General features: G+C 37.7%; 1 protein-coding gene across 3 annotated transcripts in view; it reads right to left on the bottom strand.

Moving 5' to 3' along the window:
• Positions 1-26313, bottom strand: part of LOC136857244 (osteopetrosis-associated transmembrane protein 1) — a 49815-nt gene that overhangs the window by 11114 nt on the left and 12388 nt on the right. For all 3 annotated transcript variants that reach the window (XM_067135736.2, XM_067135734.2, XM_067135735.2), the window contains exons 3-5: positions 19289-19406; positions 18930-19165; positions 11972-12140 (exon numbers count right to left, since the gene is read on the bottom strand). In XM_067135736.2, the coding sequence (XP_066991837.2) occupies positions 11972-12140; positions 18930-19165; positions 19289-19406 (523 nt within the window). The remainder of the gene's footprint in view (positions 1-11971; positions 12141-18929; positions 19166-19288; positions 19407-26313) is intronic.

Here is a 26313-nt window from a genome sequence, read left to right as displayed (position 1 = left end):
GCCAACCACAGGACTTCACATTTTCGTAAATACATGTCAACAAGAGACTAGGGTGTTCATTTCTGCCGAGATATATTTTGACGCAGTATAACATAATTATAAAGGATACACATTCGGGCAATGAATGCTCTGGTAGGTACATGAATGGGAGGTTTAAGTACAGAACCTGACGACTACTGCAGGTACACGTAACTGGATACTAGAGGCGTGCATTATTCGAACTCGAGACGAGGCAAGATGCGTCTTGCTGCATATGCAACCACCATTACGCATGAGTGGAGCGTTCAATCTAAATTGCTTCAATTTGCTCCAATTCTTCCGACAGGCTGGTGTACATCGTTATCAGACCCCGCATTCAATAACATATGACCACTGCTTGTGTTTACCAATATTTTGGGGACGAAGGAAACAATTACTTGCAATGCTATAGAGTATTCGCGTCATAATTAGGTAGATACTTCGATATGTGATGGTGCAATGTGACTGTGTCTAATTGTACGCGACAACTTGAAGACGATGTCCGAAACGCAACGTAAGTCGTGGATGTCGGTTATTTTTAAGAGATGTCGCATAGCTACAGAGAACATCTCACCAAGCTCTCTCACAAAATTGCTACAAGGAATAACATCCTGCACAAGCTTTGTGGCAGTTCCTGGGGAGCCTCAGCTGAGTGCTTACGATTAACGAGAATCAGTCTTGTTTACTCTGCAGCAGAATACTGTGCCCCGGTATGGCTGGAAAGTGCACATGTGCATAAAGTGGATACTAAGCTGAATGACACCATGCGTTGCATAACTGGTACTGTAAAGTCAACACCTCACCACTGGTTACCCGTTCTTAGTCATATCCCACCACCCCACCTGAGGAGAAAGGAAGCTCTGCTGTTAGAAGCAAAGATCTGGTCATCTCCCTCATTACCAGTTCACCAGGAATTTTGTTACCCATCGCCACGACGACTTCGATCTAGGAGACCAGCAAGTATACTCGCCGGCCGACTCTTGAGGGATAATTTTAATCTAAACGAGAGCTGGCGGGATGAGTGGTCAATTTCAACATCTGGAACAAATGCTCATGACCTAAATCCAACCCAGAAAATGAAGGGATTCGACCTCCCAAGAAAACTATGGTGTCGCCTCAACAGATTGAGAACTGGGCATGGACGCTGCAATTTCTTACGCCATAAGTGGGGTTGGCTGGATTCTCCAATGTGTGAATGCAGTGAGGAGGAGCAGACCATGGACCATGTCATCCTGCGTTGCCCTCTGCATGCCTACTCCGGAAGCCCCAGCGACCTGTTTCATCTTTCAGTAAGTGCTGTAGAGTGGCTGAAACACTTGGACCTGGACCTATGAATTTGTAGTTATAATCACCATACGATTAAATAAATAAATAACATAGCACAGCCCACTGTGTTGCTTATTCAAAAGAAGTAAAATACATCGGCAGAAATACGTCTGGGATGATCCGGCACTTACAAACACGTAATTTCAGTGAAGAGGAATCGTCACAGAACACCTCCGGCCCGATCTGAATCACAAGAAACTACCCTGCCGAAAACGATTGTGAGGCATCCAGGTATGTTTACATCCTAAAACAATTATTAACAAATTATATGGGTTATTCAGCTAAGAAATCCACCTGACATAACTCTTAAACAGTTTAAGATACTGGCATTCTGTATTCACTTTCGTTAATGGTAAGGAGCTCATAGTTCAACATGCAGTGCTTTCCTAGAATTTTGACAAAATTTATAGTCACACACGTTTCCATGTGAGAACTGCTGATGGTAACTATCAAGCTTACACTCGCAGTTACTGGGACGTCGCACAGATCGCAGCACACGAGAATCGGTCTCGAGAGCGTTGCCCATCACCCCTTCTGAAAGAATTTGAGCAAAGTCGGGCATTTTAGATTTCATGTTACCCTTATGTGTAATGGGGGTTGCGTATGCAGCAAAGCACATCTTCCCCGTCTCAGATTCGAATAATGCACGCCCCTAGTATCCAAGTAGGTGTACATCCTATCTACAGTTATTCACAAATTATGCATTGTTATTCATCTAAGATGTCCACCCCAAATAAGTCGTGAACAGTTTAAGATACTGACATTCTGTTTCGACTTTAGTTAATGGTATTAAGGGGTTCATAGTTGAACATGCAGTACTTTTCCAGGCTTTTGACAAAATGTATTGGCTCACACGTTTTCATATGAGAACGTTATTTCACGCAATAACTGCCAATGATATACTATCAAGTTTACAGTCATAGTTACTGGTACGTCGCACAGCTTGCGCTACAGGAGGATCGGTCTCGAGATTCTCGCAAGAGTCTCGAGATCTGCAACGTCAGTCTCGAGAGTGTTGCCCATCACTAGTGAGATCTTCAACCAGCATGGGCTGCACTCAGCTGCAGACAAAGGCTAAAAGTTACTCCCTATATATAACTTGTTTCCATCTCTCTGGCTGTATGGACAATTTAAAAAACAAACAAAAAAATGATCATGGCACCTTGCTTATTCCTCCCAGACTGAAGAAAACTCCTTTCTTTGTTTCTTTCTATCTTTCTTTCTTGTTGTAATCTACAAGGCAAATAAGTTTTGCATCCTTTCTTAGATGAACCACTCTTCCTCCCTATTTTTTTCTTTAGGCTGGTTTGGAAAACAAACATACAAAAAAGATAAATACAATGACTGGCCAGTGTGAACAGCAGCAACAGAAGAGACATAAGCAAACATGAAACCTTAAGAAGAACAAGAATAAACCCTACATCTTATGGAGCCATCTTCATAGATGGGCTCTCTTCTCATCAATCCTAGTTCTTTCTAATCCATTGCTTCTTAGCTTCCAGCAAGCTTGTTTCTTCTCAGCATCATTAACAGGATGGCATCCACACTCTTTGAAGGGGTAATTCTTGAGACAGCTTCATTCTTGACGTAGAAAGTGAATAACGAGGAAGTCAGAAAGGAAAAGTAGGGACAAAACATACATGTTTATTTAGACGGCAGAAGGAAATAACACAAGACAAACACAGAATGGGTTTAATATATTTAATAGGGAACAAACAAGTGTTTGAATATCACTATCAGCTTTTTATTTTAATCATGTTACTGTAATATGACTTAAGTGTAAGAAAAGGCCTACAGCTCTAACTTAGCCACCATTAAAGACAATATTTAATCTAAAAGAAGAAGCTAGGGAGGAAGATAGGAATACAACCGATCAACACAAGAACTGGATAGTTTAAGCAGAGGGAACAAAGAACAGGAAACAGAAGGACAAACACAACGTTTTATGTCCTAGATGTACAGTGCATGCACAATGTTATTAGCTCTGAAAGCTGCAGTGATACAGGATGAGGAAACAAAGCTGGCATCATGCACCAACAATGCTGCCAACTATTGAACAAACAACTCACTGTAAAGACTTCGTATCACTAGCCCTAGAAACAAATGTAAAACTACGGAAAGGCAAATGACCGTCAGGAAACCCGTAAGCGAACAGTATGAACGCTGCTAATAACTTTTTTAAAAGGTATCTTACATACCATATCTTCATTCACTAGCATCTGTAGGTGTGTCATCTGAATCTGTATCTTCATCAGGTTCGAAGTCATTATTCAGGCAATCAGACTATCAACTTCTATTTCCATGATGCCGTCTTTCCTGCAACATTGTTGCTCCAATGTCTCCACATACCTGCAATAACCTTCCCAGTTGGAAGTGGAAACCTCAGAGAATGCACCGACAGCCTTTTCCCATAGATATTGCAAGGGAATGTCACCTGTCACATTCTGTGCTCTTAATACCCTTTAAATTTTTTACTATGCCAGTTCTATGGGATTGAGGTCACCGTTGAATGGCAGATGAAGAACATCATAGTTTGCCCAGCATTTCCCTTTAGTCAAGTTATGGTCAATTCACGACTCATCCAAGAAAATTTCTTTGCCCTATTCGCTGAAATGCTGTAATCTAATGAGATACTTTGCACACCAGTCAGCAATGTCACAACGATCTAATAATAGCACACGTTTATTCTAAACACCTCCAAAACAAGCCCATGCCTTTCAAACCATTGTGAAAGATAGTTGGTCATCATTTCCAACCTTCTTCCCTCGTAAACTAGGGATAAGCTTGTGAATTGTATGCATTATTTTCTTCTCAGTGTAAAATTCTTTGATTGTATCTTGAATAACACATTTGTCAAAATTTATGAATTTAGTCTTTTTTTACCATTATATTAAATTATAAAATGAAACGGTCCACCCAATTCACATAATTTCTATTACACTTTTCAAGTATACATTATTTTACAATCGGAATACATGTTTTGTCCTGTCATGGGGACATCTTCAGTTGCCTAATTATTATTATTATTATTATTATTATTATTATTATTAAGCGTATGGAATTTACATAATGGACAAGTGTATACAATATTAAACAAAAGAAAACCGGCAAAGAATACATGGTACTAATTAGGGAACAATTACACATGGATATCTAAATTATTTATCCACTGCACTAGAGATACTGAGACATCAGCAAAGTCTTTCCGGTCTCCATAAGCACGCAGAGGGCATTCGTCCATTATATGATGCATGGTCTGCACCAATGCACCACAATCACATGCTGGAGAGTCCCTGAAGCCCCACTGGTGAAGAGAGAATGCAGATCTTCCACAATTAGTGTGAAACCTGTTTAGTGATGACCACGTTCTCCTTGGCAAACTGAAACCAGCTGGGGAATGGATTAAAGAGGCTTGGCCACTCCGGAGCTGAACAAAACCACTGCTCTTTCCATTCCTCTTTTAAATTGAAACCAGCATCCATTAGATTCTTAGCTGTTTTCATTGGTGGCTTACGGGATTTCAGCCTTTGTCTCCAGAGATCTGCAACATCCCTGTAGATGGGTGGAGTTGGATTGGACATGATCTTATCACATTCTTGAACAAGGGCTCTTGAACATCGCAGGCTTGGAGGAGCAATGTGGGACAGGACTGGCAGCCAGTGCGTTGCAGTAGGCTTCTGAGTACCAGAGATGATACGCATGGTGGTGTTAAGTTGTACATCGACTTTCTTCACGTGGCAACCGTTAAGCCATACTGAAGAGCAGTATTCAGCTGCAGAATACACGAGGCCAAGCGCAGTACGTCGTTATGTGTCTGCTGAAGCACCCCATGAAGTTCCACACAATTTAAATAGAACATTATTACTGTATATTGTAAAAAAAATACATCAAGTGCGTTCAAATACTTAAAATAAGGATCTTTTGTGTAATACTGCACATGTACATCTTATCAAAAGTTCTTTAAAAATGTCACTACTACGCCCTTCCCACGTCCAGGATGGGTCACGCAAAAGAAATCCCGACCAGTCTCTCAGGGTTGTCGATGGTATATTTGTTTTACATGGGATCAGAAGATAACGCCGATACGCCGAGTAATATATTACCTGCCGGCTGACTCAATGGACGTCTCCATGCGACGTATCAATATTATATGATTACCCAAGGATTCATTGTCTTTAACTCTAAGGTATCTTATATTACTATAAAAAGCCATAAATAAGACTCAAGTAAAACTTAACCACTAATATTTATTAAAATATAGAAAAATCTTGGAGAAAAAATGAAAATATGAAATTAAAATTCAAACTTAATAGATTGGTAAACATCTATTGGGTTAAATTTATTTGTCAATGATCACATTTTTCATCATTATCTTGTTAATCATCATTGAAATGTGCTAACATTCATCATATTTACAATATTCGTACATAAAACTGAAAATATATCCAATTTGAGTACGGGAAAAGTTTCGTTACAAAGAGTTATTCCATTATTTTGTAGCTAACATTGTCCGTCCATTGCAAAATTCTTACTTCTCCTTAAGACACTTCATTAAAATGATATTCATCAAGTTTTAGGTTGGATTATCTCATGATATTTGTTGTATCTCAGCATAAGCATCAGGAAAAGTGATAAGTTTCTCGTAGGCATCAGCACGACTTTGCTTTAAAAATCAATTAATTTAACGTAACACTCAAAAGCATGTCTTAAATTAATCTTCATATATACACTAGAGTAATCATTAGGCCTAGCAAGGTATACCGATACCGAATCTTAAATGAGCCAAAAATAATTCATATTTATGATGTCGCGTAAAATTAATTTAAGCATTTAGGAAAATATCATTCTGGAAGATACTGTACGATATCACCTCTTCCACATCCTTATATACAGTAGCAATCGTCTTTCATATCAATCTAAGTATGCCATAATCAATTTATTTTTTTTGCTAGGGGCTTTACGTCGCACCGACACAGAGAGGTCTTATGGCGACGATGGGATAGGAAAGGCCTAGGAGTTGGAAGGAAGCGGCCGTGGCCTTAATTAAGGTACAGCCCCAGCATTTGCCTGGTGTGAAAATGGGAAACCACGGAAAACCATCTTCAGGGCTGCCGATAGTGGAATTCGAACCTACTATCTCCCGGATGCAAGCTCACAGCCGCGCGCCTCTACGCGCACGGCCAACTCGCCCGGTAATCAATTTAAAATAATGCAACTTTTCAGAAGAAATCCTATGTTATGATGTCCAAGTGCATGAATATTCGTTCTTATGGGGCTACCTTTTGATGACATGGCCCTAGTATAATATTCCATGAAGGTTAAAATCTGTCACAATCAATGTAACACATGGATTCTAGACAAAAATACAATACTTTCTATCACGAACACACATGATCCTAGTTTGCGTCAATCAATTCATTATTCATTTCAAATACTCAATCTCTTCTTTTATTTCATTGTAGCACATAATCCTATTAATCCATCTTTTATTTCTTTCATACAACATTTTTATATTTTTTTCAATATTTCATTTCAATTCATATCTCTTATGTATTCTCTACTCTTCACAATTTAACCTCTCGACGCATATGTAATTTTCTTCTTGTATATTCTCATTATCAGATCAATGTCTTCTCAAATCGTATCAATATTTCTTCCGTCTGTTGACATTTCCATAACTTGTGACATCTTTATCTTATAATAGCCTTGTATTCCTTCACCCATTCTCAACCTATATCACCTACATTCATATTAGCCTAACACTGACACTATAGCATCATAAAATACTCTTCTTGTCAAAACTTCTCATCTCCTATGGAATAACATTACTTGGAGAGAATATCCCATTTTTCTTGAGAATAAGGGTTTGGTTAAATTGCTTTCGAATACTCTCTACCCTCTTCATTTCAATCTATTGAGAAATCGCTTGCAGAATCTAACATATTTAAGCTTATTTTGACGATCAAAATGACAATAACAAGACTTTGATTACAAATGAACTACTCTAAATAACATCTACTAAACTACACATTTTTATTTAAGAAACTTATCTCTTTCCCTTTGCTTCTGGGACAATTTATGTCTCGTTCATTCTGCGTTGTCGGGAGCAATGATCGTACTGTGTGGCTTGTTCTGCAGATGTCGACTGCGATGTTGGCCCATCATGGTTCAGCTCAGGTCACTCCAGGTAGTCCGCCGCCCATCTTCTTATAGATTCATCATCGTCTCGTCTTGCTCAATTACAGAAATGCAGAAAAACATATGTGAGATCAGCTATTGCATGTGATTACAATCAAAGCCTTCTATTGTAACAATTATAATTCTTTTAAAACTTCTTTGCTTGGTCCCTAATTTTATTTCAGACTTCCAAAATGTCTGCTGTAAATTCAATATATGTGCTGTATGGAATCTGCGTTATAAACTTCCTTGCGGTAATATTGTATTGTCCCAAACTATTGCTTCTCTGGTCGATATTATGCTCTTGGTGTCTTAGACTGGCCGACTTCCAAATCATGTTGAATGTTTTAATTGGATATAACGTGTTTTATGAATATATATTGGAAGTGTTATTTCAAAGTTTTCTTGTAGCTGATATGTTCTTTCCTCAAATTTTCTTCTTTCTTTGATACTTTCCTTATGAATCGGCTTACAACTTATTCACGACATGTCTTCTCGCAGAGATAGTCATTTTGTGTTATCCTTTTTTACAGTGTTGAGTTTCTTAAACAATCTGAGTCCCCGGTTTTTGTCTTTCTCACTGCCATCATGATTATATAACTTTTGATATTGCATCATTCTGAATTTCTGTGACATTCTACAAAGTTATTCATTCTGCTTAACTTCGCTGTGGGTAATTGCGTTTACTCCAACTCTATTGAAACTTCACTTTGGAATAGTGTAATGGCACACTACTGTTGTCCAGCAGTTCTTCCAATTTGCTTTATGTCGCACCGACACAAATAGGTCTTATGGCAACTATGGGATGGAAAAGGTCTATGAATGGGAAGGAAGCAACCGTGGCCTTAATTAACGTACAGCTCCAGCATTTGCCTGGTGTGAAAATAGGAAACCACAGAAAACCATCTTCAGAGCTGCCAACAGTAGGGTTCAAACCTGCTATTTCCTGAATGCAAGCTCAAAAAAACTGCGCACCCTTAACCACACGGCCAACTCGCCCAGTTCCAGCATTTGTTAAATAAGGTTAAGAAGTATCATTAAGCAGGAGTATTTGTAATCAGTGTAACACATTGTCACAGTTTGTTTGAGGAAGTTACCTGATCTGTATGTCTGTTAGGTCATCAGCCCAGAGCCTGGTTGGATCCTCAAATAGCATCACCAAAGGCTATGCAGTTATAGGGAAACCACAAAAACCAATGGCAGAGCCCAAATGAGGCGTACTAGGCAACATGAGGAGTGAGGTAGTTTGCCATTGCTTTCCTCACTGGGCCAGACAGTGCTATTGTAGCACAACTAACCCTATGATCAACACCTTTCAGGACACTCAGACACACTGGTTGTGCTCTGAATGTCATTAATCAGCACCACCCATACCTCAGCAGCTTCCATATTGTCACAGCCATGGATGAGACTGAGACTTCAGTGGAAGCTACACTTTGCTCTGGCCTGTGCCAAGAGATGGATGCTAACGTACTGTATCCATCAAGAAATGACAGCAGGCAGTTAACTGATCCATTATTAGTTAAAATAAAATGAAATTAAGTTCTTAAAATCATTAAAATAGTCGCCCATTCGTTGCGGTGTTATGCTCCATTAGAATTCTGGTTAATATGGTAGCAGGAAAATCTCAGATGATATAATATTCAGAAACACACTGAAAATGTTGTGTCAGGGATTTATTTCAGTGTATAGAGTGTTTTCCCCCTGTTTTCTCTGGAAAGGCGATACGTGCACACTGTTATATGGCACTTGTGATACATTTGTCGAAATTTTCCGGCATGACCTTGCCATTCTTCTTTGATCTAATGGAAACAAATATACATATTGCTATTTAAGTAGGCTAAATGAGACACTGATTTACATCAGTATGAAAGCGCACTAGGCCTACCTTTTCTTGCCTGGTATCCATAGAGATTTATTTGGACAAGATGCACTTCAACCCATCACCTTCAGAGTTGAGATGCTTGTACCCGTGTAAATACTTGCCCTTTTAAGGAACTGATTAAGAGGAACTAATAATGATTTTCTTTCTTTCTCACAACCCACAATGTTGGCAATTATCTTCCTCTAACCACTATGGTAAATGCGCCGACTTGTTTCAGGGGAGTTTTGGGCTCCTCAGACAGTCCAGGAATACCATCTGCCATCTCTGTATCAATGAAATCTCAGTACCTTGTGGGAATATCCTACTCACTAAAGAGACGCATATGTATACTACAGATTATTCAAACACAAGACAAGTGACTCGGTTGGAGGATTGACAGCACCGGCCTTAAGCCGCACAGTTCCAAGCCACACCAAAGATCAAACTATGGAATGAAGTGCTCTTAACCTCATGTGCGCACTGTATGTTTGTATAGTTGTTTGTTCCCTTTCCATGTTAGTTTGACTTGAATGCTATATTATGTCACAGTTTAAAGACTATTAATGTGCCTCCTGTGAACAATGGTATTGCACTACGCTAACATAAAAGCATGCCTGTTTATACTTTTATTCATAGCTAACAATGAAAATTTGTGATTAATAATAATAATAATAATAATAATAATAATAATAATAATAATAATAATAATAACTGTCTGAGCTTTACTGTCCTCCCAGCGATAAATCAGTATGAAAATACATTTTCTGCTCAGGTCAACATAACATAATATCTATATAGAATGAGGATAAAAAAGAGGTTGCTTCTCCCTACTGTTATTTAGTATGAAAATAAAATGAAAAGACACCGTAATGTGATCATGATGATTTCTGCAGAAAGAAAAAAAAAAAAAAAGCAAATTGAAATCTGTAATTATGTTGTTGCTAGGGGCTTTACGTCGCACCGACACAGATAGGTCTTATGGCGACGATGGGATAGGAAAGGCCTAGGAGTTGGAAGGAAGCGGCCGTGGCCTTAATTAAGGTACAGCCCCAGCATTTGCCTGGTGTGAAAATGGGAAACCACGGAAAACCATTTTCAGGGCTGCCGATAGTGGGATTCGAACCTACTATCTCCCGGATGCAAGCTCACAGCCGCGCGCCTAATCTGTAATTAATCTTCACAAAACATAATGGTGGATTTTCAGAAAATACATGAGATCCTAGTCTTGTTCTGCTTACTATCATGCATAATATACTTTTGTAAAAATAATTTTTTATCAATCAAATGAACACTGTACTAATCTGAGCACATATACTAACCAAGAACATACAGTATATAAGACTATCACTCTCAGAAGATACAACAGTATTAAATTCCACATTTAAAAAATATCCTTAGTTCATATTGTTGAGAAAGAGAGGATTAATTTAAGAAATTCATGATAACACAACTGTTTCTCAGCCTTGGTCTGAATTCTGATCGATGCATGTGAAATCACAAATTTCCATTACTGAGGCCCATGCTATCCACCATTCACTCTCCAAGACCCTGTGAATGACTAATGTACTTCTACCATACTCTATTATTAACTAGCACTGTCATTGTTTTTGCTTTCACAACTCTAAACCACTTAAGAATTAATACCCAAGACTAAAATCTCATAAGCCTCCCTCTTTTTCACTTTCTCACCAAGGCTGAAGCCACTGTTCTTACAGGTAATCTATTCTCCACTAATTATCTCTCATATGTCTCCATTTCCAAAGCTGGTCCATACGTACTACTTCATCCAAAACTTTCATTTCCAAATTTAACGTTCATCTTTGCATCATAAATACCCTGCCATAAGATCTTTCATTTTTTTTACCAGCAATCATTCTTGCTACATATTTCAGTTCCATATAGTAAAGTGGCTTGGAAACTGAACAATATAATTATAATTTTATCTGCAAACTCATATTTTCTTTTTTTACTGAATTCAATATTAAAAAGAAGATTGTCACTTTCTCTTTACATAATACATTAGGTTGAAAAAGGCAAACTAACTGAATTGACTTCTCTCATAATACTATCATCTTCAGAGAATACACATCCTAAGAACTTTAAACTGTCCATCTGCTTGAATTTTGTACTCCCTAACAACAAGTCATCAGTATGAGCAAAAATATTTTATACCTTTTAGATTATAATCCACGTAAACTCTGGACTGTAAATGCGGAAGATTAAACCCTTTCCTGACCCCTACAACTACTTTAAGGCAATCAACTCTCACTGCAGACAGCTGTAAGTAAGAGTGACATACAGTACTAGACTAGTGTTCAGAAGCAAGAAATTTGTCCTCATTAATTTAAAGAAGTTGGGGAACAAAAGTGTGTGCAAGACATACAGTATGTAAGACTTCAGAGCAACATCCTACATTACACGTAAGCATCACCTATTCAAATTAAGAGTAAAAAATAACAAAATAATTGCAATAAGATCTTTAAAAAGAACTTCACCTCTGACAGAATAGACTTTCACACCCAAGGAGACAAACAAGAATAGAATATTTCCATACTGAGAGAGAGAGCTAGTGATACTGTAACTTACGTCGTAAAACTCGTGACTCCACTTTACTTGAAAATATTTTTGCTGCTATATAAAATCCCACAGGTGTCAAACTTATAATCATTAGGGACAACAATAATGGAACTTCAGGTGCCAACTTCTTTTTTCCACAGTTAAGTGTAGTACTCCATTTTGAACGAGTTGTATTCATCTGAAATCATTATCCCATGAATAGCAGAGTGATGATTATCAATGAATATTGAAGAATCACTGGCACAGAAAACTTGCAATACAAACAGTACATAACTGAAAAGAAATTTCTTCTACTTCCAAATACAGTAGCTTGATATCAACCCAAGATAATTTCCAACACAATTTTCTTAATATTTTCAAGTACAATTCATTAACAAGAAATCCACTCTCTACCATACACAAAGTAAGACTGAATTAGTCAGTGGAGAAAGGCACCAAGCCATTTTTACTTTCTCAGAAGGATGCAATAATTGACAAAAATGAATTTAACAGATGGAAGGAACTACATCCAGGTGCTCCTACTGGCAGAAGTAGGAGGTAGATTCATACCATACTGAAAGAGAATAAAAATGAAATCTCGAACTTAGTCTCTTTCTCCACTATTCGATGGTAGCCAACTGTAAACATGCTTTGTGAAGGGTAAGGAATTATGGACTACGATATATCTCTGTAACACTATATGTGTTGCTGGGTAGTGTGCATGGTGGAAAGAAATACAGAATTTCTTGTAAAATAGAAATTTGTTTTGGACTTCAATGGTTCTGATATTATCGTTGGGGTTAAGATCCCATATTACTGAGGCATATTCTAATTTACTTCAAACCAGGGCATTGTATAGCTTTTAAAACTCCAATACTAGTAAACTGCTTTGAATTTCTGATCACACAGCCATGCATCTTGCTTGCTGTGTTAGTTACCTACATGTGTGATATGAGCACTGAATGTAAAGGCACTATCAAACAAAACTCCTAAATCCTTTCGGTATTCAGTAATTAACAGCAGTTTATATCTGTTAGGGTGTTTAGGATAAAAATAGAATATGACTAAGTAGTATTGTAGTGTAGTAGTATATTAATCACTTTATTGTCGTCTGATCTTTGAGTACTATCCTATACAATATTTCTTTCCATTCGTTTTTTTGGCACAAAACAAGTTTTTTCCTTTTCTTTTCATTTTTTCCATAAAGAATGGCTAAGGAGTGCAAGTGTAGGAACTGTGGGTGTTGCGAGGCATTGAGGGGTATGAGGGAGGAGTTGGAAAGTTTGAGGGAGATAATTAGGGTTCTCACAGAAGACAGGAAGGAAGGTAGGCCTCCCTCAAACAATGTACAGGTTACAGCAGGTGTAAAAGAGGGATGGGAAGGAAAGGGGGGAATTGTAGAGGACAGGTGGTCTAATGTTCTAAGGGGAAGAGATTGCAGGCTAAGGGCTCTATTTATCATCAGAATTCAGGACAGGTGTCTGTGAGAAATTGGTACGAGCCACTCCAGGTAGAGCAACAGAGGGAAGATGAGGAACAGGGAACTGTTGCTGAGATGTGTGGAAGTAGGAGGAAGGGAAAAGGTAAGAAAGGGAAATGTAGAGTAGAGGATAGGAAAAGACAGGTGGAAAAGGGTCATGGGAAGAAGAAATGGGAGGAGGAAGTAGGTTCTGCAGCTATCAGGAAAGACAGGGCTGACCAGGAGGGGAGGGGATCAAAGGAGGTGGGTAGGGTTGAGGCTCTGGTCATGGGGGATTCCATCGTTAAGACACTTGGGGAAAGTGTGTGGAGGAAAGGGAACCAGGGTAGAGTGTTATCCAGGAATTAGGTTGAGGCAGATGCTGAGAAAAGTAGAAGAGAAGGAGGAGGGGAAGGAGAAGGTGGTAGTGTTTCACGTTGGTACCAACAACGTAAGGCAAGCTGGTATAAGTACCAACATAGTTGGGGATGTGTGGGATCTGGTAAATGCAGCATGGGTGAAGTTTAAGGAAGTGGAGATTGTTATCAGTGGAATACTGTGTAGGAGGGATACTGACTGGAGGGTGATTGGGGATTTAAATGAGACTATGGAGTGGGTATGTGAAAAACTAGGAGTGAAATTTCTAGATCCTAATGGGTGAGTAGGAGATAGGGATCTGCACTCAGATAGCCTTCACTTAAACCGCAGTGGTACGTATAAGTTAGGAAATTTGTTTGGAAGGGCAATAGGAAGGTACAGTCAGGGAAACTAAATTGTATAGATAGCAGTGATAAGGGTACAGAGATCTGGAAGTCAAGTAGGGATGACATAAAAATGTTAGTGTTGAACTGTGGAAGTATTGTAAAGAAAAGAATAGAATTAAATTAATAGATATATATTTACGAGATATTGTAATAGGAGTTGAATCATAGCTGAGAAATTATATAATAGATGCAGAAATTTTCTCAAGGAACTGGAGTGGGTATCGTAGAGATAGGATAGGAATGGTGGGAGGGGGAGTATTCATTCTGGTGAAAGAAGAATTTGTAAGCTACGAAAAAGTTAAAGATGAGAAACAAGAAATTCTAGGTGTAAGGCTCATTTCTAAAGATAATAGGCAACTTGATGTCTTTGGAGTGTACAGACCGGGAAAGGGTAGCACTGGTACGGATTCAGAATTATTTGATAAGATAATCAGCTATGTGGGGAACGACATGGAAAGGAATGTAATTGTAGCGAGAGATCTGAATTTACCAAATGTCAATTGGGAACGAAATGCGAACAACAGGAGGCATGACCAACAAATGGCAAATAAGCTAATATGGGAAGGAAAGCTGATTCAGAAAGTGACGGAACCAACTAGAGGGAAAAATATCCTAGACATGGTGTTGATAAAACCAGATGAGCTCTATAGAGAAACCGAAGTAATAAATAGTATTAGTGATCAAGAATTTAACATTGTCGTAGTTAAAAATAAATGTGATAGAAAGGAAGGTTTTAAAAGTAGGACTATTAGGCAGTACCATATTGCTGATAAAGCAGGCATGAGGCAGTTTAAAAAAAGTAATTATCACTGGTGGAAAATGGTAAATAAGAATGTAAACAGACTCTGGGATGGGTTTAAAGAAATTGTTGAGGAATGTGAAAACAGGTTTGTACCTTTAAAGGTGGTAAGGAATGGTAAAAACCCACCTTATTATTATTATTATAGAGAAATAAAGAGACTAAGAAGGAAATGCAGATTGGAAAGAAATAGAGTTAGAAAGGGCTGTGGAAGTAAGGAGAAATTGAGCGAACTTACTAGAAAATTGAATCTAACAAAGAAGTTAGCTAAGGATAACATGATGGCAAGCCACCTGGGCGACTGCCCTAAATGCAGATCAGTATTGATTGATTGACTGATTCATACAAATTTTAGTGAAAAAATGGAAAGGTATGTATTGGTACTTCAAGGCAGAAACAGGTTCCAAGGAGGACATTCCAAAGGGAATGTGTATGCAAGGATCTTCAAAAGGAAGAAGTATTCAGTCAGCAGTATGTAAAGATTGTTGGTTAAAAGGATAATGTCCAGATAGAAGAGGAGATTAATGCTAAAGAAGTATTAAAATTTACCTGTGATAATAATGATAAGATACCTAAATTGAAAACTAGAAAAGCAGCTGGAATTGATAAGATTTCTGGGGATATACTAAGGACAATGGGTTGGGATATAGTACCATATCTGAAGTACTTATATGATTATTGTTTGGTTGAAGGAGCTATACTAAATGAATGGAGAGTTGCTATAGTAGCCCCTGTATATAAAGGAAAGGGTGATAGACATAAAGCTGAAAATTACAGGCCAGTAAGTTTGACATGCGTTGTATTTAAGCTTTGGGAAGGCATTCTTTCTGATTATATTAGACACGTTTGCAAAATTAATAAATGGTTCGATAGAAGGCAATTCGGTTTTAGGAAAGGTTATTCCACTGAAGCTCAACTTGTTGGATTCCAGCAAGATATAGCAAATATCTTGGATTCAGGAGGTCAAATGGAATGCATCACGATTGATCTATCTAAAGCATTTGATAGGGTGGGAGACTACTGACAAAAATGAGTGCAATTGGACTAGACAAAACAGAGACTGAATGGGTTACTATATTTCTAGAAAATAGATCTCAGAGAATTACAGTAGGTGAAGCATTATCTGACCCTGTAATAATTAAGAGGGGAATTCCTCAAGGCAATATTATTGGACCTTTATGCTTTCATATATATATATAAATGATATGAGTAAAGGATTGGAATCAGAGGTGAGGCTTTTTGCAGATGATGTTATTCTGTATAGAGTAATAAATAAGTTACAAGATTGTGAGCAACTGCAAAATGACCTTGATAATGTTGTGAGTTGGACAGTAGGCAATGGTATGATGATAAACGGGGTTAAAAGTCAGGTTGCGAGTTTCACAAATAGGAAAAGTCCTCTCACTTTAAATTACTGTGTCGATGGTGTGAAAGTTCCTTTTGGGGATCATTGTAAGTATCTGGGTGTTAATATAAGGTAAGATCTTCATTGGGGTAATCACATAAATGTGATTGTAAATAAAGGATACAGATCTCTGCAAATAGTTATGAGGGTGTTTAGGGGTTGTAGTAAGGATGTAAAGGAGAGGGCATATAAGTCTCTGGTAAGACCCCAACTAGAGTATGGTTCCAGTGTATGGGATCCTCACCAGGATTACTTGATTCAAGAACTGGAAAAAAGCAGCTTGATTTGTTCTGGGTAATTTCCGACAAAAGTGTAGCGTTACAAAAATGTTGCAAAGTTTGGACTGAGAAGAACTGGGAGAAAGAAGACGAGCTGCTCGACTAAGTGGTATGTTTGGAACAATAAGTTAATTTATTGAATTCACCACCTAATCAATACAATAATCAGTCAATAAATTTGAAATGAAAAGTAACACTGCTGTAGTTTGGATTCCACATAAAACTGGAGGTATTTTGGCGTGATCTCAATATCAGCATTTATATAAAACTACAATCTTGCTTTTGTGAGATAGGAATTTCATACTTATTGTATTGATTAGGTGGTGAATTCAATAAATTAACTTATTGTTCCAATCAAGTATCATCATTACGGATCAAGAATGATATTTATCACATGTAATAAGTGGTATGTTCCAAGCTGTCAGCGGAGAAATGGCGTGGAATGACATTAGTAGACGAATAAGTTTGAGTGGTGTCTTTAAAAGTAGGAAAGATCACAATATGAAGGAAGGTAGTGTTGAAATTCAAGAGGACAAATTGGGGCAATTATTCATTTACTGTATAGGAAGGAAAGTTAGGGATTGGGATAACTTACCACGGAAGATGTTCAATAAATTTCCAATGTCTTTGAAATCATTTAAGAAAAGGCTAGGAAAACAACAGATAGGGAATCTGCCTCCTGGGTGACTGCCCTAAATGCAGATCAGTATTGATTAATTGATTACGGATAGCCAATTCTGATATTATTAATGTAACACAGTAGTTTGAATGTAAAATTTCATATCTTCTTGTGAATGACATACTTTTACATTTCAGTGAAAATCTACAGCCTGTTTCCAGTCACACAACCAGGGCGCAGAAATGTAGCGAATGAAGCCCCCATCTAGCGGTGAGGATAGGAATTGTGTCAGCTGCCGAAAATTGTCGCACTCCTCTGGGGCAATGATTAATGATTGACAGATGAAATGATACTGGAGTGTGTTGCAGGAATGAAAGATAACAGGGAAAACTTGAGTACCCAGAGAAAAACCTATCCCACCTCCACTTTGTTCAGCACAAATCTCACATGGAGTGACCGGGATCTGAACGACGGAACCCAGCTGTGAGAGGCAAGCACACTGCCACCTAAGCCACGGAGTCTCTACAGACTTTTACACCTCAATTAATTTAATAAACGACTCCTACTGCATGAAGATAATACAGAGTTAATGTCACTTTGAAGATGATACAAGTCATTCTCACTGGTAATAACTCTGTTTCCAGATGCTCTGATCCATCATAATCTTCTGAATGACAGCCCATCGCATCCGAATGCTGTCTTTTCTGCAATGTACGATTGCAGTCGGTGGAATTCTTCCTCGAAAGACCTTTCATGATCTACTGTCTAAGGTGTCACCTTGAGATGAGGATAAATCCTCGAGTTGCAATTCTAAATGTTATTTAGAAAGGTAAAGATGAGAGATGAAGGATGATTTTATAAAATTGTGAAGAAGGCTTTCTAGCTTATTTCATCCTAGTTGCTCAGAACTGGGAGTAGGCATTTCCTGCATACCTCACAAACATTATGATTTTCCCGCCAATATTCAGACAGCTGATTGCAGTGGTTTCCCACTGGGCAATAGGGTCGCCACATCCCTATGCCTAGACTGATGTTTACCATAACCACGTTCTATCTTTTCTAGATGATCTAAATCAACAGTTTCTTCCTGCATGATTCTACAGATTCATCTTCCAGCAGGATATGGAAAAATAATAACATAATTACAATGGAATCAATATCTATAATTTAAGAAAATATAAACCAACAGTGTATCATTGGCAGAAATGCTACCTTTGTCATCTTTTTAAGTCTTACAGGACTGAAACTTACACTGTCTGGTCTTGTCATTCAAATACACTTCAGAACTTAGCTATCTGATTATAACTGGTATGTGAAGTAGAACTGTGTTTTATATGATGCGTTATCCTACCTGTATGTGTGAACATCCGCCTTCTTACAGAAATTCTTGAAAACTGGATTCCTATCTCACAAAAGCAAGATTGTAGTTTTATATAAATGCTGATATTGAGATCACGGCCAAAATACCTCCAGTTTTATGTGGAATCCAAACCACAGCAGTGTTACTTTTCATTTCAAAAATTCTACTTGTATGTTCCGATAAGGAGACATTCAAACTTATTCCATTCTTGAAATAGAGGAGGACATTAGATCATTAGGGCATCATCGCTGGCTTCTTATCAAGGTGGTCATGCTTTGAAGAAAATGAAAGAGTGGCAACTTACCGAATCAACTATATCAATGCAGATTTTTCCATCACCTTCAGTGTCTTTCAATGAGTCATAAAATTCATTCATTTTACAATATGCTTCAGAACAACTGGTACATACAGCAGGGTCATATGATTTATTTGCCGAGTTGTAGAAGTACTGTATGCAATCATTTGTTTTTTTATGCAGATTATTGAAAGTTACAGTGATGGTACTAATTACAAGAGTTCTATTGTTGGTAGTGAAACAACCTGTTGGAAAAAAATATATATATATATATAAATTCAGCATTATCTAATTATACATGAAATTATATCAAGCCCAATAAATATATTGAAAATTAATCTGTGGATATATCCAAGTAGCCTACTTACTGCTACAGTGACCACTTTCCCAGAGATTAAGCACATTACCATAACCATGTTCTATAATTTCAAGACGATCTAAATCAATTAGTTTCTTCCTGCATGCTTCTCCATATTCATCTTCCAGCTGGATGTGGAAAAAATAACATAATTACAATGCAATCAATATCTATAATTTAAGAAAAATATAAATCAACAACTGTACATAATTAAAATCTCTATTTTGCATGCATCTCCTTGCCTAAACATTTCATGTGCCAATCATTGATAACTGCAGCATATGTTGCAAGACATTAGATTTCTCTCTTATACTTATCCTTTCAGAGGTAAATGAATTTTAAGAGAGTCAAATAAGTTATAAACATGGAAAAAAAAATATTAGGGCATTTATCAGAGCACTGTTAGAGAAACAGTGCAAAAATGACCAAAACTTTACCCATTCAAACACCATGCATTTTGAATATCAATGCACAAACAAAAATATGCATTACTTCTACAAGACAGATAAGTGCTTTTTACTAAACTGTTATTTTTTATTCATGGTTACTAAATGATATTACTTGAAATTTAAAAACAATTAGAATATATAATGCAATGGCTTCAAAAAAAACTTATAACATTTTTTGGAACCTAGTGGTCAACCGTAACCGTTATGAATCATTTGCTTTTGCCAATATTTTTGCATCTGCCTCTGAGTACAGGCCAGAGCAGAATGTAACTTCCTCTGAACTCTCAGTCTCATTTATGACCGACAGGATGGAAACTGCTGAGATACAAGAGGTGCTGAGTAATAACATTCAAAGTACGACTGGTGCATCTGGATATTAAGAAAGGTGCTACTCATAGGACTGGTTGTGCTGCAATAGCACTTTCTGGTCTAGCAAGAAAAGCAATGGCACCTCATTCCTCATCATGCCTTGTGTACCTCATAGTAGTGACACCAATGGTTTTTGTGGTTTCTCTATAACCACATACCTTTGATGCTGTTATTTGAGGCCTCTATGCTGAAGACTTAATAGATACAACCTGTCACAATAAAGTTCGGTGAACAGTCCTGTACTATCAACATTGATGAACAATGCACGACACTGACCTTACTGTCCTTCGAAATAGTCCCCTCCCATAACTATGCACTGCTGAGATCAGCGATACATGTCCTAGAAACTCTGCAAGAAGGCTTCCTTTGGGGTGGTGTTCAAAAGCCTTGTCACGTTTCGTTGGATGTCAGGAATATCGTCAAATATCTTACCTTTCAAAGCGAGTTTGAGTCGTGGGAATAGGAAGAAGTCTGGAGGATTGAGATCTGGCAAGTATGGGGGATGTTCAAGATGCATCACCTCCTTTTTTGTCATGAACACCAGGTTTCATCCTCAGTGACAATACAGTTCAAGAAATTTGGTGTCGCATCCGCCGTTTCGACAAAATCCTGTGAAGCCTAAACATGCCTGCTTCTGATTGTCAATCAAGTGATGTGGCACAAGACGAGAACACGTTTTCCTCTTCCCTAAATTCTGGGCAACGATTTGTCGCACGGATTCATGGTTAATCTGCAATTCATCCGCTATCATACGCACAGTTAATCGCCGATCGTAAGTGATTAATGTCCTCACCTTCTCAATATTTTTGGCACTGACAGCGGTCGCCGGTCTTCCGCTATGGGGGTTGTCAGAAACACTTTCCCGGCCTCCTCAAAAACGGGCGAACCACTCATACACACACTTCAAGGACAGTGCTTGATCTTCATAAATATGTACCAGCATTGCATGCATTTCTTTCGGTGTCCTGCCAAGCTTAAAACAAAACAGTACATTGATGTTCCTGTTCGCAGTTCAGAACCACCGCACTAAACATGCACTGTGTCAAACAGGTCTTACACAGCACACACACGATGCTCAACTGAACAATGTTGGGAGCAGGTGCAGTGTTGTGTGTCGCCAGTGTTGCCAGATTGACCGTTCTGACTTCATTCACCAAACTTTATTGTCACAGGTTGTATCATAAATCTCTCTCTCTTTTTCTTTCTTCCTTCCTTTCTCTCTTTTAACCATCAATTTTAAAACAATTCATTATCTAGGGGAGCCACACTGGGCTAGTAACAGAACAACAGAGCAGCAAGGAGAGGGGCTCATGCTCAGCGTATACTGTAGGTATATTAGGTTTGTCATCTTCATAGTGTGAATCCACAAACCTGGGACACACTTGTTCAAGACCGTTCAGTATGGTGCTACACCATCTCTGCTGCTGTCAATTTGTTTGAAGGGAATTGACGCAGATGTGAAGAGGCCAGGAGTAAACCATGAAAACTCTGTCAAGCACAACCACGCCCTCCTCCAACAATTCTGTGCAATCTGTGTGGATGCTTATTCCATGCTAGAATTGGTCTGTTCAACCATCGAAAGTACATCCACAGACAGAAGTGAATTTACTGGAAGAAGTTAATTACTCGGAAACGGGTTCAAGCCGCCGCCGCTGGATATTATATTACTGACTATTATTATAGCCAAGTCAAGACAAGACAAATGGTGCTGTAACAAGCCAGACAGGATCAAAATATATTCTGCTGATTTCAAGTTTTGTTTTGGTTCTAAAAAAACATTTCTGTTTTTCAGTTACTTTTCATATTATCTGTTGGTGTACACTGATGTGAGCAAACTTGAACAGAAACATGCATTTGAGTTATTTCTGTTGAGACTACATTGTCTTGGCCCATTTCTCTCTGTCTTAGGAAATATTTCAAGAGTATGTGTAGGAGAGGAGATTTTTTATTTACAATTTGTTTTACATCCCACCGACACAGATAGTCTTATGGCAATGATGAGATAGGAAAGGGCTAAGAGTGGGAAGGAAGTTGCCATGGCCTTAAGGTACAACCCCAGTATTTGCTTGGTGTGAAAATGGGAAACACGGAAAACCATCTTCAGGGCTGCTGATGGTGGGATTCAAACCTACTAATTCCCAAATGCAAGCTCACACCTGCGCGACCCTAACCACACGGCCAACTCACTCGGTAGAGATTATTATTTTAGATGGATTGCTGCGTTTCCTTGTTTTTATCGAATATTATTATTCAAATGTTCCAGAGGTGTTGAAATAAAAATTATGAGTAATTATTTTCTGCCTGAATACTGATTTTAGACTGCACTAGGGAACAGAATGTCATTGGTTGTCATTAATTTAGAGACTGATCTGCTCTGATTTCTTGTTAATATTGGTTTTACAAACTTACTCAGTATGGTTTCTCAGGATAGTAGATTCCTTCTGTTGACATATTAAGTTACAACAGAGAAGTAATTTGTATCCAGTGGATTAGCATGCTCGTAAAAGTGAGATACTATATATGTTCCCAAAGAAAGAAGAGTGACAAGTGCCTGACCAGTATAGTTTGTGTCTGACCAGTATAGTTTGTAAAATACTGGAGAGTTTAATAGCAAAGTACATCAGAGGGATATGTGATGATAAAAATTGGTTCATGAGGAGCCAGTATGGATTTAGAAAGAAATTTTCTTGCGAGGCACAACTGGTGGGATTTCAGCAGGACATATCAGATCAGTTGGATTGAGGAGGCCAGTTAGATTGCATAGCCATAGATCTTTCCAAAGCCTTTGATAGAGTGGAACATGGAATATTATTAAAGAAATTGGAGGGAATAGGATTGGACGTAAGGGTTATACGTTGGATAAGAACATTTCTAAATTCAAGGGTTCAGAAAGTCAAAGTAGGAAATAATATATCACAGGAAGAGAAAGTTTGGAAGGGAATTGCACAGGGTAGTATAATCGGTCCGTTACTTTTCTTAATATACGCAAATGATTTAGGGAACAATATAACATCGAAAATAAGATTGTATGCAGATGACATAATTGTTTATAGGGAAATAAATAACATTGAGGATTGCTCAGAATTACAAAGGGACCTTGAGAGTATCCAAGAATGGGTTGAAGAAAATAATATGAAGATTAATGGAGGCAAATCAACTGTTACAACTTTTACAAACAGGAGCTTTAAAACTGAATTTGAATATACTTTGGATGAGGTAGTTATCCCTAAAGATGGCAAGTGCAAATACTTAGGTGTGAGATTTGAAAGTAATTTGCACTGGAAGGGTCATGTTGATGACATTGTTGGGAAAGCATACAGATCGTTACATGTCATAATGAGGCTACTTAAAGGATGCAACAAAGAATTAAAAGAAAAAAGTTACTTAAGTATGGTTCGTCCATTATTGGAATATGCAAACAGTGTTTGGGATCCTCACCAAGAATACCTAATAAAAGAACTAGATGGTGTGCAGAGGAAAGCAGCAAGGTTTGTAACAGGGGATTTCAGGAGAAAGAGTAGTGTATCAGAAATGTTAAAAGAACTTGGTTGGGAAACTTTAAGTAAGACAAGGGAGAAAACTAGACTTATAGGATTATATAGAGCCTATACAGGAGAAAAAGCATGGAGAGATATCCGTGAGAGGCTTCAGTTGGAAAATAATTATATTGGTAGAACTGACCACAAGTACAAAATTAGAAGGAATTTTAGCAGAAGTGACTGGGGTAAATTTTCATTCATTGGGAAGGGCGTGAAGGAGTGGAACAGTTTACCAGGGGTAGTATTTGATCCTTTTCCAAAATCTGTACAGATATTCAAGAAGAGAATAAACAACAACAGAGAAAATAAATGAAATGTTAGAGGACATTCAACCAGTGCAGGATATTGTAAATAAAAAATGTGTGTGATTAAATTAATTCCATCCCCTGGTCTATGGAGTTTGGACAGCCCAAGTAGGGGACTGCCTGTAGGGGTGAAGTACAGTGGGGACTTCGAGGGCCCTGGGACCGCTACGGTAGCTGTGAAGGCCCTTCAGGAACTCTGAAAAGTGGTGGCAAAAGGGGCTCTGGTTAAGACGCAGCAGGTCGTTATGCTACTTAGGTTCCAAAATGGGTAAAATATAAATATGTAAATAAATTTAATGTTAATTTTAATCTTGTACCAGTTGTATATTATTATTAGAAGTAATTTCACATACTGTATATGAGTTGACTATGTTTGTAAGATATTATAAGTAGAATTTTGTAAACAATATAAATTTATTAAGGATGATGTGTATGTTTAATAGAACAAATTTTTAGCGTAAATTGTATAATATTGTATTCTAGGAAAATTTTCTTCGTCTCTTGTTAATTTAAAATTTAGTGCTTGACAATAATGTATTTTAGTGTACCATTTGCCACCGAGGTAGACACCTCATTTGCAAATAAAGAGATTTTGATTTGATTTGAATATTAAATTTTAAGTAGTGTTTAAAAATGACAAACATGATGGGGATTTAGGAACCCCAATACGTGCACTAAGATACAATAAAATGGAACTTATCGCTACACGACATATCTAGTTCTTCAATGCAATTACTTTTAATATTTGGGCTTCTTCTTCCATTTCCAGTTTCTTGGGCAGGTCATGAATCAAGGACCTCCACCACTCCCTTCCTTCCCCTAATATTTCTTCTACTTTTACTCCTCTCTTCTCTATACTCTTCTTCACCGTATCTGTCCGCCTCTTTCCTGGGCCTTCTTCATTGTCTTCCTCCTATTATTTTCTCCATTTAAATACTTGCTTTGAAACTCTATCCTCTTCCATTGTCATGTGTCCATACCATTTCAGCTTACCGGATTCTATCTTGTCTTGCAATTTAAGGAATCCAATTCTCTCTCCGATTTCTATATTTCTGATTTTATCCCTTCATGTCTTCCCAATTATTCCTCTAAAGAATTTCATCTCAGCTGTTTAGATTCTGTTTTCATCATGTTTTGTTGCTGGCCAAGTGCCTGCCACGTATGTCAAAATTGGTAATACTCTGCTATACCTCTTACACATTGGTAAAACCCATTGGCTTATTGGACTCTCTTTCCAATTTCTTCATTTATTTTCCCAACTTTGGCAAGTGTAGGCCTACTCCTCAAATATTTGAAGCTTTTCACACATTCTAATTGTCTTCCATTTACTTCAATATTCCCTCTTCCTTCTCTATTACCTCTCGTCATCACTAATGTCTTACTCTTCTCCACACTTAGTAACACAAGCAAAATTACAATCTGCAGCTATATACAGTATGCATACACCAGTATCATAAAAATAAATGAACATTTAGCTTACATCATCAATGAAAATAATTCATTACTTTGGTGCCAATTATTTATTTTGGGGTTAAGGGAGCATAGTTTTCTTTCAAAAATGGTTTTAAACTTAAATATTGCACTTTTGATTTCAGAAGTGCAAGTTCATTTCATCAGTATAAAAATAACCTACAGCTGAATGTAACATTTATCTGGTGTATGATTCATTGCTCTAAGACTTCGGGAGCCGAAAGGGAAGAAAAGTATTTTGTAGGACTTAAACTACTCTTACACTTCACATTGGCTCAGCTTGTGGCAGTAAACTGAACATGAGCAAGTGTCTATGCAGTTCTAACAGTAAAGGTAAATGCTTAAAAAATGTACATAACATTTCTTATATGACAGCAGATACTGTCCAACATCTATTAACATTTACATGTAATTGCATTGGATTAGTGATTCACTTCTTTTGTTTGAAGTAACTATTAATATTGTGGTAAGGATGTATAGAAATGTAATTAACGGTGCTTTATCATAAGATATCAGTTTTCTTTGGAGGAGTTAGCATACATTTATAATATACTGTTACGCATCTGTTCATCAACGTGGCCCAAGCTTCTTTCAACAGTGGTGCAGAGCCCTGAAGATTTTCAGTGAACTATGTTCCAGAAAAGTGGCATCATATTTTCAAAGTATGAAAGAGAGAAAATAGTCACAGCTGTCATAACAATGAACGATATAGTACACCCTCACAAGCTATTGATGGACACAGTCTTAAAATTGTTCAAGATTAAAATCACATCCTTTATCAGCTACGGTCTTGAATTCATACAGACACACTAGTCTAAAAGAGATTTTCTTGAGATAGAGAAAGTCAAGTCTACATGTCTTAAAAAGACAATGTGCCTTTCAAAGTATACCTTGTCATGACTT

This window comes from Anabrus simplex, chromosome 1 (genome assembly GCF_040414725.1).
Source record: "Anabrus simplex isolate iqAnaSimp1 chromosome 1, ASM4041472v1, whole genome shotgun sequence".
Lineage (NCBI taxonomy): Eukaryota > Metazoa > Arthropoda > Insecta > Orthoptera > Tettigoniidae > Anabrus > Anabrus simplex.
This window is presented reverse-complemented; position numbering and strand designations above follow the sequence as displayed.